This window comes from Pantherophis guttatus, chromosome 5 (genome assembly GCF_059756535.1).
Source record: "Pantherophis guttatus breed Tessera chromosome 5, ASM5975653v1, whole genome shotgun sequence".
Lineage (NCBI taxonomy): Eukaryota > Metazoa > Chordata > Lepidosauria > Squamata > Colubridae > Pantherophis > Pantherophis guttatus.
Window position 1 is genome coordinate 25875801 of NC_142067.1, and position 14363 is coordinate 25890163.

At 39.1% G+C, this 14363-nt stretch overlaps 2 protein-coding genes across 7 annotated transcripts in view; one reads left to right on the forward strand and one right to left on the reverse strand.

Annotated features, from left to right (window-relative positions):
- Positions 1–30: 30 nt before the first annotated feature.
- ZAR1L (zygote arrest 1 like) lies at positions 31–6195 on the reverse strand. The gene is made up of 4 exons (XM_034411181.2): positions 3494–6195; positions 1822–1914; positions 1245–1319; positions 31–351 (listed from the first exon to the last, which is right to left on the reverse strand). Exons 1-4 carry the CDS (start codon positions 4214–4216, stop codon positions 208–210), a joined length of 1035 nt encoding a protein of 344 aa, XP_034267072.2. The 5' UTR covers positions 4217–6195; the 3' UTR covers positions 31–207.
- Positions 6196–6386: 191 nt separating this feature from the next.
- The window catches only part of BRCA2 (BRCA2 DNA repair associated), a 53250-nt gene continuing 45273 nt past the window's right edge, over positions 6387–14363 (forward strand). For 2 of the 6 annotated variants that reach the window (XM_087894759.1, XM_087894764.1), the window contains exons 1-2: positions 6518–6868; positions 12470–12574. In XM_087894759.1, coding sequence (XP_087750885.1) covers positions 12496–12574 — 79 coding nt within the window. In that variant the 5' untranslated portion in view covers positions 6518–6868; positions 12470–12495. Of the gene's footprint in view, positions 6896–12469; positions 12575–14363 lie in introns of all 6 variants that reach the window. The other 4 variants (XM_087894762.1, XM_087894761.1, XM_087894760.1 and 1 more) reach the window with 4 other exon arrangements.

The window sequence follows — 14363 nt, forward strand, 5'->3', positions numbered from 1 at the left end:
TAATGCTCATCAAGGGAAATACAATTAGAATTAATTAGAATTTAAGTTTTATTAATTAGGCAGTACAGTGATAAATTACAAATATATCTTAGCATTACAAACATCTTTAGTCCATTATCCATTGCCAGGTCAGAATCCTAAAGTCAAATCCATATTATGAAACAAAGTGCATAGCTAAATGCAACCTCAGCACACAAACTGCACAGATCAAACAATGTATTTGAAGCTGTAGGTGTTGTCACAAGATAATCTTTTGCCTTTACAGCGGCCACATAGCTCTTGCCGGTGGGGTCTCTTGAGGTCAATGTGCCTTTTTTTCTGGGGACAGGAGCAACGAGTCTTTGAACAGATCTTAGGATAACAAACTTGAATTAGTAGAAGAAATCAAAACCTATTCCAAAGTTTATTTTTCTTTTGATTATACTTAGTGATCTTCTAGAAACTTTTGAACTATAAAAGATTTAAAATATTATATTAACTAAGATACAAGTTAATCCTATTGCATAAATGTGCCACAGATGCCAAGTAACATTAACCAAAGATACGCTTTCATAAGGATAAGCACCCTACACCCATGTTGAACCAAATTTAAGGAAAGTTTTAAAAATGGCCATATCCTATATTTTTAATAGTGTAGTAACAACCATGCTCTGAAGTTCTCTATCCTTCAGGTTAGTTTTGGTTATTAAGAACCGGGGTGTCAAACTCACAGCCCATGGGCCAGATGTGTCATGCGCTGGCCATGCCCACCTGTTTTAGCAAAGGGGGGAAGTCACGATGTCACATGACATGAGTTTGACACCACTGAAGAACAAGGAAATGAAGTATCTGAATTATCCATACTTATTGGTGAACAGCAGATACTTAAGTCTTCCCAAATATCTATTAAGTCCAAAAGTATAATTTGACAAAAAGTTATTACATATGAATGATATAATTTACCATAAATGTAAGTGCCTTATAGTTCAGATGCACCAAACTTCCAATTTCCATGGGCAGTCTGAGCTAACACTCTGCCTATTGTATCCAAAATCTGCGAAATGATAGCCTTTCTATGAGAAGTTTTAAAGTTCCACATTTATTGCCGCAATTTGTCTGAGAACTGTATTGCATATTACAATATTATGATTCAAATAGTTCTTTAATACACTGCAATTTTAAGCCAGAAAAAAAAAAGCCCCATTTTTTTTTGATACTTTTTAAAATGTGCTAATAGAAATTGCTGAATATCGAGTGTTACTTACATGGCATTGAATTGCTTCTACTTTATAGGGATTAAAGCTCTTTTGACACTTGCGACAAAGCTGCTTAAAGTATACCTAAAAATGAAAGTGGTACATTTGAGAGGGGAGTGTCTCAGAATCTTTAAAATGTAGCATCAAAAAATTATACATTGAAGCACAACTGAACCAAAACTCATTGTGCCAAACAGACATTAAAAGTTCTTAGTCAGCTCATTTTATGATTTCCTATTAACATGGCACCGTTTAACCCAAAGCAAAAAAAAAAAAAAAAAGTTTGTGTAGCAAAATGTAACTATAACTGATGTTAAGAAAAAGTGAAGAATATCATGAACTGTGAACCAACAACATGCTGCCTTCCAGCATTTGCAGTTGGTCACCACTATAGTTAACAGGTAAGCATTGCAACAAAAGCATCACTTTAAATTTGCACCTCTCATTCAATTAAAACTGCCTAAAAAGATTCTGCAAGTTTGAGACAATTACATTTTCTAATGGGCAGTCCAGACATTGAATCCTTTTCTGAAATTTACACCTTAAACAGTAGAAGCATTTTTTTCCAATGTTCCCTTAAACATACCTTATTGGTTCCAGAAATGCACCATACATAGGCACTTTCCCATCTGGTCTTACAGTCATTGCAATGGAAATAGCCATATTTCTGTTCTAAGAACTGCAACGGAAAGATGTTCATGAACAGTAAATACTAAATTTGCTTTGCAAGATTATTCTTAAATCATAAACATTTACTTTAATTAACTAAAATAACATTTAAAGCAGTTTTTAAATTCAGAAATTTGAGGAAAATAATAACTTTGTCATTGTACGTGTATACAGTTTACCCATACAACGAAATTCACTTAACACCCAAAGACCAAGTCCAACACACATTCCCATTCCATTGACCATATATTTTACCTTGTTCTGCAAGCATGAAAAAAAGCATTCTCCAAATATTAAGATTCAATTATTTCTGGCCAAATACAGATTTGTTCTACTCCCACAGCCAAATATATCCATTCTATTTAGACACCTTCAAGGACTTTATACCCATTTCTCATTCAGAGGTGAAGTTACCCCACACACAGGGGTGAAATCCAGCAGATTCAGGAGAACCGGTAGTGGAACTTTTGAGCTGTTCGGAGAGCCTTGGTGGCGCAGCAGACTAAGTGCTGTTAAGTAACACTAGCTGTCTGCAATTACTGGAAGCTCGAATCTCACCAGGCGCAAGGTTGACTCAGTCTTCCATCCTTTCGAGGTAGGTAAAACGAGGACCCGGATTGTGGGGGCAATAAACTGACTTTGTATAAAAAAGACCACCACTGGGGGGGAGCCAAAAGCCCTACTAAGCAGGTATATACAAAAGTATGAAGGCTATTGCTTAACGCATTGTAAGCCGTCCTGAGTCTCCGGAGAAGGGCGCCATATAAATTGAACCAATAAATAAATAAAACCGGTAGCAGAAATTTTGAGTAGTTCAGAGAACCAGCAAATACCATCTCTGGCTGGCCCCAGAGTGGGGTGGAAATGGAGATTTTGCAATATCCATCTCCTGGAGTGGGATGGGAATGGAGATTTTGCAGTATCCTTCCCCTGCCATGCCCACTAAGCCACACCAAGCCCACCAAGCCATGCCCACAGAACCGGTAGTAAAAAAATTTGGATTTCACCACTGCCCATACAACAATTACAGTACTACCCCAGAGAGAAAAGCTACTAAACAGAAGCCTAAATACTAAACTCAAAAAAGGGAAGCCAGAACCATGGGAGTATAAAAAAAGAGTCTGTATTTAACCAGATTCTATACAATTCTTAATCCCAACCCCTCGTGCGAATATACTGTTAAACTCCTTGCCTGTGTTTGGGGTGGAGGTAGGGCGTCAGAAACGTGACAAAGGAACATAACACCCTGGCTGTATTCGCACGTTCGCCATACACGTTGCCTGGTTTGTTCAAATGTCAGGCCTTGTGGGCTAGTGCAGCGTTTCTCAACCTCCGTTACTTTAACTCACATAATTCAGTTCCCAACCGGCTGGGGAATTCTGCGAGTTGAAGTAAACACATCCTAAAGCCGCTAAAGAGGTTGGGCTAAGCCAGGCAAGCCAAGGCTCCAGCTAACACCACGTTTCTTCCAAGGCGTTTTGAAAAACTCCCGCCTTCTGCGCCTTCCATCATCAAAGCGCGGCCGCCAGAGGCCGCGGAGGGCTTTCCAACCGAGCGCAGCGTCTGAGGGAAACCACCGCGCCGCTCACCTGGAAGGTGGTTCTTCTGCCCTCTTCGTCGAGGCGACTCCCGCCTTCCTCAGCCTCGCCTCCTTTTCCGACCTCTTGCTGCTGCTGCTGCTGGGCAGAGTATCCGACGGCGTGCCCCGGCAGCTCGTCCTCAGCTCCCGCCTTCTCATCGGCACCGCCGTCCCCTTTCTCTACGGACGTTCCCTTTTCCTCGGATTCCTGGTTGAACTGAAACGAAGCCGGCCCTTCAGGGTGCGCCTTCGGTTTCTCCGCCGCTTCGGGCAAAGTGAAGAGGCGGCGACCGAGCACGGGCGAGTAGAAACCTGGGAGCGGTGGCTCCCGGTTGATCCGGCCCGAGGGGCTTTGAGGTCGGACGGCCTGGAGCGGCCGGGATCCGAGCGAGCATTGCACCGCGGCGTCCGCCCGCGGGTTCACCTGGACGCCCACTTCTTTGGTGTTGGCTTTACGGAGCCGCGGGGTGAGGCCCGGGCTGACGTGCGACAGCAGCGCCTTTAGCTGCGCTCGCTTGTAAGTGTCCAAATAATCCGGCGAAGTCACCGGAGGAGTCGCGGAAGGGGCCGTGAGCACCCCTCGGTAGGGATTGGAGATGCCGCTGCATTTGCTTTGCTTCCAGCTCGGCTGCTTCTGCTTGGGCGGTAGCCTCGAGGCCACGTTGTGGCTTGGAGTAAAGCTGGTTCCATAACTTTGATAAACGCTGTAAGGCGGATAAACGAAGCGGTCCATGCCGGGACAGGGAGCCTGGTTTAAGGGGAGCCTTCCTGCCTCCCTCGCTTTTATCGGCCCCAGGAGTACCGGTTGCAATTAGTGCTCATTAACTAGTGGCGAAAACCAATAAACCCTCTTAATGAAGGAACAGTTGCACTGACTACGTCGCTCGTAAAGTACGCTGGAAATTTACGCACCGGAGTTGTGGGGAGTTAACAGATTTTGGACCCGCTAACGACCATGCGCGTTCGCTTTATAAAGCGCTTCCACTAAATGTTTGCAACCAAGAACCAAGGTTTTGGATTGAGTTGGTTGTAACCGGAAAGATGAAACTACAAGAGGATTCAGCAGATCTTTTGAAGATAAAGGGTTACTTTACCGAAAATTAAGTCGTACCAAAATATCAGGGAGTGAAAACATTTACTCCAAGGTAGTACATTGATATCAACTGACTTTTGGAGATGCAATCCAGTAAACATCTAACATTGGCCCAGTTGCAATACAACACTCTTGTTCTTTACAAACCTAGTTATCCAAACAGCACTGGTTCTCATAGTCAAAATGTGATTTAGTATGCTCTGGAAATCCAAACAATAAAGTTAAATTATTTAATATGCTCTGTAAATCCCGGCAATTTGACTCAATGCAGTAAAACCAAGGTCCTGTGTTTGTCTGAATACAACTAATCTCCCATTTGTCAAAAAGCAACCTGGCTAGATTGTTCAGCACTAACCTCTCTGGATGGTTCTGTTAGTCTTTTAAACAAGTGAAGCATAATTCAAGTAGCATTGGTTTGTTTTCTTTCATGTGTATTTTTATTTTTAACACTTTTTGTGGGATATATGCATTTTCTAAAAGGCTTTGTGGAATTTTATGATCAACATATTGCTTAGTAATATGTTAACTTTATATTTAACTGTTTAAATTAAAACAAGCTTTAAAAACATACAATGATGAGGCATATTGTGGAGGCCATCACATTGAAGATACAGGTCCCAACTCCTGATTTTACTGAAGAAATCACAATTACTATGTTAATATAGTGTAGTAACCCAGAATAAACCACTTAATGGCTCATTGTTCATGCAATACACTAACTCTTAATGTGATGTTTGGTTTCAGCTTAAATATTGAAATTTGTTAACTAGGTTTATGGTGCAGAATGTGTAATGGCTTCAGACTCTACACAATATGTAAAATAAAATCATACTGGGGCTTAGCATAATCTGTATGAATCCAATTTCTGTCACATGAACATAAAAATGTGTGTGTGTTTATATGCAAACTCATCCAGATTCAAGACCAAAAGCATACCAGTGACTTTGAACTAATCATGCACAGTACAACCAACTTCAGAGTGACTAGAGATTTTCAATCATCCAAGTCATGGTTGTTCCAAAGGTGCTTTTCCAAAAGGCAACTGGACTTTCTTGGGGGGTTTTTCCCTTGAAAACGTTTGGCTTCTCATCCAAGAAGCTTCTTCAGAACTGAAGCAAAACGCTTTTAAGAAAAAAAAGTCAAGAAAGTTCAATTGCCTTTTGGAAAAGCACCCTTCGGGAGAAACTGAAGAAGTGAGTGCTCTCTTATGTCTCCTTGAAGTCCTGGAAGAAAGGCAGAATATAAATAGCAAATCAGTTAATTGTGTAAAATGTAAACTTTTTTTCACAAGAGATTTGCAGGATCAGATTCTCATTGTTGTATTTAATGTGCAGTAACTAAAAGAAGTGAATATATTTTTTAAAAATAGTATTTATTGAATTTTCCAACATTTAAAACACAAAACACATACTGATTTGTGAGTAGATATTATTATAATTTAAATAAGGATATAACATAGGATGGTGATGTATATAAATAGAATTTTTGTAAATATGATTGTTATGAAAGATATTGATACCGATATGGAAAAGCTGTTATAAGTGTAAAATATGTGTTTTGAGAAGTGGAATATATTTCAATGGGATAATTTGCAGCTTTTTGAATAAAAAAAAAGAATAAAAAAAGGGGGGAAGGATCTTAACAGCTCCTGAGAGAAAAATGAAAACGATGTGCCTGTCTCTGAACTATTAAAATTCCTTGGTTTGGGCATACTTTTTAAGTATTGCACATAAACCTAACTTAAACTCGTGAGCTAAAACGGACCAATTCTTTTTTGTATAAAAAGAAACTACAAGTTCCATGATCCTTTGAGTGCGGCAGGATTAAACCATTACAGTCTACCCTCTGGCTCTTCTCTTAGTTTCGGGCCTTCACGCCATTGCCAGTGAAAAAACGGAGGCAAGAGCTTGGCTCCACCGTTCCCAACGGGAGACCAATTTCATTTCCGTTCGTAGGCCGGATCGGTATGTACGGAAAAACCTCCGGATTATGAGACTGGATCAGCTGTGAGGAAATGATTGCTTTTTTCCCCCCCTTCTGAAACTGCGCATGCGTTGGCTAGGTTTTGGCGCCTTCTTTTGTCTTTCTGAGGAAGTTGTTGCTGAGGTGAACTTGGAGCCCGGCGGTACCGGGGGCGCGTCGCTTCTTCTTCGCTTGGCCTCGAGAAACCCTTCCTTTCATCCATTGATTTATTTTTATTTTTTGCTCTCGACTACATTTCCGCAGGGCTGCTCTTCTGAGGTTCTTCTCGGCTCAGGAGAAACTCGCTGTCCCATGAAGAGAGGCACTGAGGTGAAACCGTGTGTGAGTGGAAGACAGGTTGGGTTTTCTTAAAGGGCTTGAGATCTGGGTGTGAGGGAAAGGCACGCTGACGGTGCATCCCGTTGGATAATTTATTCGGTCGTTACGAGATCTGACGTATGATGAGCATAAAACAGAGGTCTTCAAACTTGGCAGCTTTAAGACTTGTGGACTTCAACTCCCAGAATTCTCCAGCCAGCTGGCTGGAGAATTCTGGGAGTTGAAGTCCACAAGTCTTAAAGTTGCCAAGCTTGAAGACCTCTGGCATAAAGATTTCTGTGCCTCCTAGTCAGTTTTTTGTTTGTTTTTTTACTCCTGTCGACTGTCTGGACAAGTCCCTGCAGTTTTCTTGGCAAGATTGTTCAAAAGTGATAGGCTGTTGCCTGCTTTCTAGGACTGAAGCAGTTTAAGGTCACCCAGCTGGCTTCATGCTCAAGGCAGGACTGAAACTTGCAGGTTTCTGGTTTCTAGCTTGATGCCATAAACACTAGACCAAACTAGCTCCAAAGATGATTATGATTATATTTTTATTTCCCCTATACTGGATAGTTAAGGTGGTGAACATACCTAATACTTCTTCCTGCTACTCAGAGTACCTTAAATTAGTATATGAATTAAATATTCCCAACTAAGTGTAGAAATAGAAAATATTGGATCATAGCTTTGCTGTAGGTCAAATACAATACATCTGTGGCTATATAGTAAAATTAGTCATACAGTAAAATTAGTGCTTAGTGTGTTATGCTAGCACAGCTGACTGGGGTATTTCATCAAAGGGGGGGGGCAGGTAGTCCTGCAAAATACGTAGCCGTGGCAAGTCTCATTGGATATTTTTCACTTGTAGTTATTATGTAAACAGAAGGGTTTAACTTCCAGATAAGTATATCAGGATGGCAGCTTAACAATGATAGGATTGATGAACTAAATAGTCATTCAAGTTTAATTTCCTGCTTTGTGAAGAAATGCATATTAAAGCAGCAAAAACAGAGGCAAAGGCTGTTGAGTAGGCTTGCAAATTTGTCCAATTGGATTCAGCCCTCCTGTTTTGTACAGGCTTATGTTCTTAGAACCCAGTTAGCAGATGTGGAGATGGGAGAGGGATAGATTTGCTGTCTAAGCTTCATTCTCCATAATAGTTTTGTGGAGGGAATGATGAAATACAGTGATGGAACATTGATTCTGATTTCAGAAAATGCAAAGCTTCCATAGAATGGGATTTTTGTAATCTTGGTTGGAATACAAGTATCAGCAAATATACGATATATCAAAAACATTTTGATATTCGAAACATTTTTCCAACTTCCTTTTTTTTTTTTTTTTTTTTTTGGCAATTGCCATTTTTTTTTACACTTTGTAAATTTCAGTGGCTATGTAGCTAGTACCGATCCTTCCATCACAATGTAATTGGACATTAAATTTGATCATTTTAATGTCCTTTTTCTGGTTTTCTTTTAGCTACACCATTTCCACCAGTTACAAGTCACAGCCAAGTTATTTCCCATAAATAGTTATTTTTAGAGTTTGTCTTAATCTGCTGGTCTGGGATTTACAGCGATTCCTAAATTTATGAATCCTTTTGAATTTTCAGTGTTTCTGCATAAATATAAATATAAAACATGACAAAATTCCAGACCTACATATATGTATATGTGTATATATGTGTAAAAATGTAAACCTTTGCATTTAGTAACTTATGGGTTGTCTTTGGGCAGCAGTAACCAATTAAACATTACCAGTAACTGTTGATCAAGCAATTTTCAGCCCATTCCTCCTCAGAGAACAGGTTTAACTCAGGGATGTTGGTGGGCTTCCCCTCACAAACTGCTTGCTTAGATATTTTAACATTTTTCTAACTTAATGTCAAGATCTTGACTTGGCTATTCCGAAAACTTTTTTTGTTGTTGAGCTTCAGTTCCTAGACATATACGCTGACATTTTATTGTAGAATTTGCTACTGGTAGTAGAATTCAGAATTCATTATTCCATCTAAGATAGTAAGCTCTCGTGATCAGAGGCCTAAACCATATTACAGGTAGACCTCAATTTACAACCACAATTGAGCCCAAAATTTCCATTGCTAAGTGAGTTTATTATCTTTCCACAGTTTATTTATTTATTTATTGTTTATATTTATATACCACCCTTCTCCCGAAGGACTCGGGGCGGTGAACAGCCAACAGATAAAACACAAGAAATACAAAATTTAAAAACAGTATTAAAATCCAATTAAATTAATTTGGCCCACAATTAAAAACACCCCTGTATTAAGACCCATAATTAAACAATTTAAAAATTAAAACAATTTAAAAGAGTTAGGCCAGCCCGGCTTGCTGGAATAAAAACATCTTTAGGGAACGGCGAAAGGTGCGAAGATCTGGGATCCGCCGTATCTCCTGGGGCAGCTCATTCCAGAGGGTAGGTGCCCCCACAGAGAAGGCTCTCCCCAGGGGGCCGCCAGTCAACATTATTTGGCCAACGGAGCCCCTCTCTGGGAGCGTAGTGGTTGGTGAGAGGCTATCGGTGGCAGAAGGCGGTCTCGTAAATACCTGGATCCTAAGCCATGGAGCGCTCTAATGGTGGTAACCAATACCTTGAAGTTGTTAAGTGAATCATAGTAGTTGTTAAATTAGTCAAAATGTTGTTAAGTGAATCTGACTTTCCCATTGACTTTGCTTGTCAGAATATAGCAAAGGGGATCACAGGACCCTGGGACATTGCAACCCTCACAATTATGAGTCAATTGCCAAGTGTATGATCACATGACCAAGGAGATGCTACAACAGCCGTGTGAAAACTGGTCATAAGTCAGTTTTTTTAGTGCCATTTTAACTTTGAACAATACTACCTGTACTGTTACGCTGTTTCACACATGTGATAAAGTTTTATGTTGGAATGCAGTGTTGCCTTTCACCAAACATCTTTTTATTTAAGCCAAAAGTTCTCTTTTAGTCTCGTCCATCTACAGAACTTTCTTCTAATAACCTTTTGGCTTATGCAGATGGTAATTCACAAACTCTAGATGGGCAGCAATTTTTTTTTTTTTTTTAGATTAGTGACTTTCTTCTTGCAGCCCTACCATGCGTACCGTTGTTGTTCAGTATTTTCCTAATGGTGGTCTCACCAATTCAATATTTTCCTAATGGTGACATTCACCAATTCAAGATAGGCTTTTGGTTTCTTAGACTTTATCTTGAGGTTCTCCCAGAGCATTCTCCCAGAGCATCTTGAGGTTCTCCCAGAGCATTGCCCTTAGTATGCCTTTGGTATGCTGATCACTTCTGGGGAAAATAACAGTGAGGTTAAATTGTCTCCATTTGTACACAATCTTCCTGGCATCTGACTGATTAAAACTATTTAGAAATAGTTTGTAACCCTTTTCCAACCTGGTATGCTTCAATTAACTGTTTTTCAAAGGTCATCAGAAGTCTCATTTGTTCAAGCCATGACACACTTCTTCCATGCTTGTGTTGCAAAGATCCTACATTTTCAGTCTTTAAATAAGAAAGGACCTCCCACATTCATACCTGGTTATCATCCCACTAATTGAAACACCTGATGATGCTAGTTTCCCTTCAAATGAACTGATAATCCCAATTCTATCTTGTCACATAGAAATATGTAGCTTTGGATCATTTTCCTCAATAAATGAACAAGAATAATGTTTTTGACACATTTCTCTAATGGATTTGTTATCTAATTTTAGGACTTGTTTAGACAACAGTTCACATTTTAGCTCATATTTATGCAGAAATATTAAAAATTCAAGAGAGTTCACAAGGTTTTAAGCATATGTTAAATCCTGGTTATTTGTTACTAGTTTAATGAATATGAGGAAGTCTTTTTGGATCTCTATTCCATCTATATTCATTTAATTTGCCAGTCTGATGGCACCTTTTTAACAAACACATTTTATTAAAAGCTTTTCTGAGCAACAACTCATTTCTGCAGAGTTGATAAATTGGAATTGGATTTATATTGGAAGGAGATGAGTGGAGGGAATGGAATGGAAGATAGGTTGCTTAGCCAGATGCAGGTTACATGTAGGAAAGATTTATAAGCACCTTTATCAATTAACAATTGTATTGACAATATATGTTTGTTTGAGCCCTTTTGTGAGAGCCTGGTTATAATGTATCCAGGTTCAGGAATCTTTTGCTCAATTTTGCATTGTTTTGTTCTAAAATAAGATTTTTAAAAATTTTTTTAAAAATCTGGAAGTGTGAACTGATATTAAACTTGTTACCTTTAATTCTTTTACAAAAAATTTGTACCATTTGACTTGACAGAATCCAGAGGGGGTGGGATCATTGCTAGTAGATGACAGCATATATCCCATTAGAGGAAAAGCCTATGAATGCTCTTCAAACTTTTAAAATATACTATTGGGGCCTTTATTGGAGCTGTTGATTTAGATGTAGGTACAATCTGGGAATAGGGACGCGGTGGCTCACTGGCTAAGACGCTGAGCTTGTCGATCAAAAGGTCGGCAGTTCTGCGGTTCGAATACCTAGTACCGCGTAACAGGGTGAGCCCCTGTTACTTGTCCCAGCTTCTGCCAACCTAGCAGTTCGAAAGCACATAAAAAATACAAATAGAAAAATAGGGACCACCTTTGGTGGGAAGGTAATAGCATTCCATGTGCCTTTGACGTTTAGTCATGCCGGCCACATGACCACGGAGACTTCTTTGGACAGCACTGGCTCTTTAGCTTTAAAACGAAGATGAGTGCTGCCCCCTAGAGCTGGAAACGACTAGCACATATGTGCGAGGGGAACCTTTACCTTTACCTTACAATCTGGGAATGTTGCAGGAGTTGGTTTCCACGTTAGCATCATTGTCTAGATTTTTTGTTGCTTGTGAGAATCTACTTCAGATTTATTGACTGTATACAAATATGGACCTATCATTCAGTCTCTGAAAAATTACAGTATTATTGTCCAGTGTAGGATGTAGCTTATTCCCATAATATCATTACTTTCAGGCAGTTTGTTTCTATAAAACACTTGCAGTTGTAGGATTTTTGTTCTATATTTTTGGATTTGTTGTGGCAGTACTTATTTATAGAAGTTGCATACTTAAAAACATGTTACAATTTTGCATAGGAATAATGAGTCTTATAAACTGACCATTTTGAAACAACATACCAATTTAAATGAAAAATCTGGCCTAATTTTCCTTAAAGATCAATACTATAGTCATTACACAACAAAGACTGCCAGCAGTTTTCATTGATTATATTTTGTCTTGGCTTTCTTGCCAAACAATTAAGGGAATTAGTCAGAAATTAAAAAATCCTATAGTCTGTTTTTAGTCTTTTGATTCTATTAAAGAGATTCCTAGATCTATGTTTGAATCAGTCCTCATAATTTGTCAAAATAAATTTATCTGGTATTTTCATATAAGCTATAAATTATACAGTTTTATTTTATAAATTTATTGGTTCATTCATGATGTTAATGCTGTGACCATAAATATTTGCATTTCTTGTGGGGAGGGTATATAATGTGTAAGCAGTCTAGAAGAAAAAGAAACAGAATTTCTGTCAAATATGATAAATTACCAATATAATTTTAAGAACACTTTATTTTGCAGATTTTCTTAATTGTATTAACAGTGCAATGGAAAAGAAAAATGTTGATATATCTGCGAAGAAACCATCTTTGTTTGAAATATTCAAAACACAATACAGTGAATCAGGTACTATTTCAATTCAAGCTGCTTTTAGTGTGTGTGTCTCTATTCCTTTCTACTTGCTCTGGAGACAAGATTGGAATTATTTTGAAATTCCTTGGTCTGAGGGGGATAGTTGCTTCCCCAGTTTCAGATTGACAAATCAGAAAAAGAATTTAAAGAAAACTTAAGCAGATTGTTATACAATTAAGATGAAAATTGTAGCTACTGTCAGGTTCTCAAGTTTTTTCACCTTTTTCTTTTATTGTCTGTTGTTATAAATAATATAATTAATGTGTGATGAACCATAATTATATTATTATAAATCATTAGCAAGATATATTAAGAAGGATTACAATAGCCTCAACAATTGAGCTGTTTCCCAATTGGAGCCAACATATACCTTAGCCTAGAGACTTTGTTTCTCTTTCTTAAACCTTCCAGTGATTTGGCATGGAGGTGAATCTTTTTGCTGATAACAGAGAAGATTGCAGTTAGTTGTTTACAAAAGAGTCACCTGATAAAGAATCTTTAGCTTGTAAGCAAATCTTGGTCACATGCCTAATAGGCATGCATGTTCTCCAAACAAGGCAGAGCCAGATATTATTATTAAAATTTATTTCCACCCATCAAGGCGACTGTTCTGTCCCTCTCCCTCACACAGGCAAACGCAATACCAAACACGCCTGTCAATAGTTTCTTATATAACAGACCTGAATCCCTGGCAGACGAGGGTTTTGGCAGCTAACTGCAAAATGCCTGCCAAGTCCATTTGCACTCCCAGAAAACAGGAGAAGGCTTATCTTCAGTCCATTCCAGGAGCAACAAATTATCCGCAAGACAAGAGTTTAGTCAATGTTCAGTCCAAAATATATTCAAACCGAAGTTCAGGAATAATGATGTGACTATCAGAGTGTGAACTTTGTCCGTCATAAAGCCTGAAGAGCAATCCCACCCACTTTTATCCCTTGTGGGGTGTGGCTCAGTGACTCAGCTCAATCTCTGGCCCTCCCACGCCTTTTCCTTTGCTGCGCACCCTCTCCCTCCGACGCTGCCTGGGATCAAACCAGGATTCATCATCATCTCTCCCTATCAATGGGTGCTCCAAAATGCCTTCCTCCTGGCCCATCCCCAGCTGTTCCTCCTGGCCTTCGGATGGAACCTGAGGCATTGCCAAAAAGGAGGGTCCTGAAGAGGGAGGCCTTGTCAGTTCCTCCCTATCATCTTCTGAGTCCTCTTCCTCTGTGAGGACAGGCTCGGGAGTCGGGGTCACAACAGGGACTCTGAGCGGCTGATATGGGAAAAGACCTACAGAAAGAATTTCAGAGTAGTTTTGAACTCTGCCTTTAAAGTAAGTGGGAGGAGATATTCTCCATAGCATCCCCTACTATTAGAAAAACATTTTATAGTAATAGTAGTAATATTTGATGATAGTTCATATTTATTTAAAAATCTAGTATTACATAATATATTTAGAAAGCCAACCTACATCAGTACTTGTGTAAAAGAATAATCTTATGAATGAAGATGAATATACCTGTCCCAGGATGATGTTGCAGGATCCAATCTGGGTCAGTCACCAGGATCAGAGGTTTTATCTTCTAAGTTTTCAGACTCATGCTGAAGCCCATCCTCAGGGTATTTCTCTCTCAGGATGGGCTTCAGCATGAGTCCGAAGGCTCAGAAGACAACACCTCTGGTCCTGGTGACTGACCCAGATTAGATCCTGCAAAATAATCTTACTTCTAAGGTTACTATTTTCTGATGACATTAATATATAGTAATTTAGTGGAACCAATTATTAATTTGTAGTAAT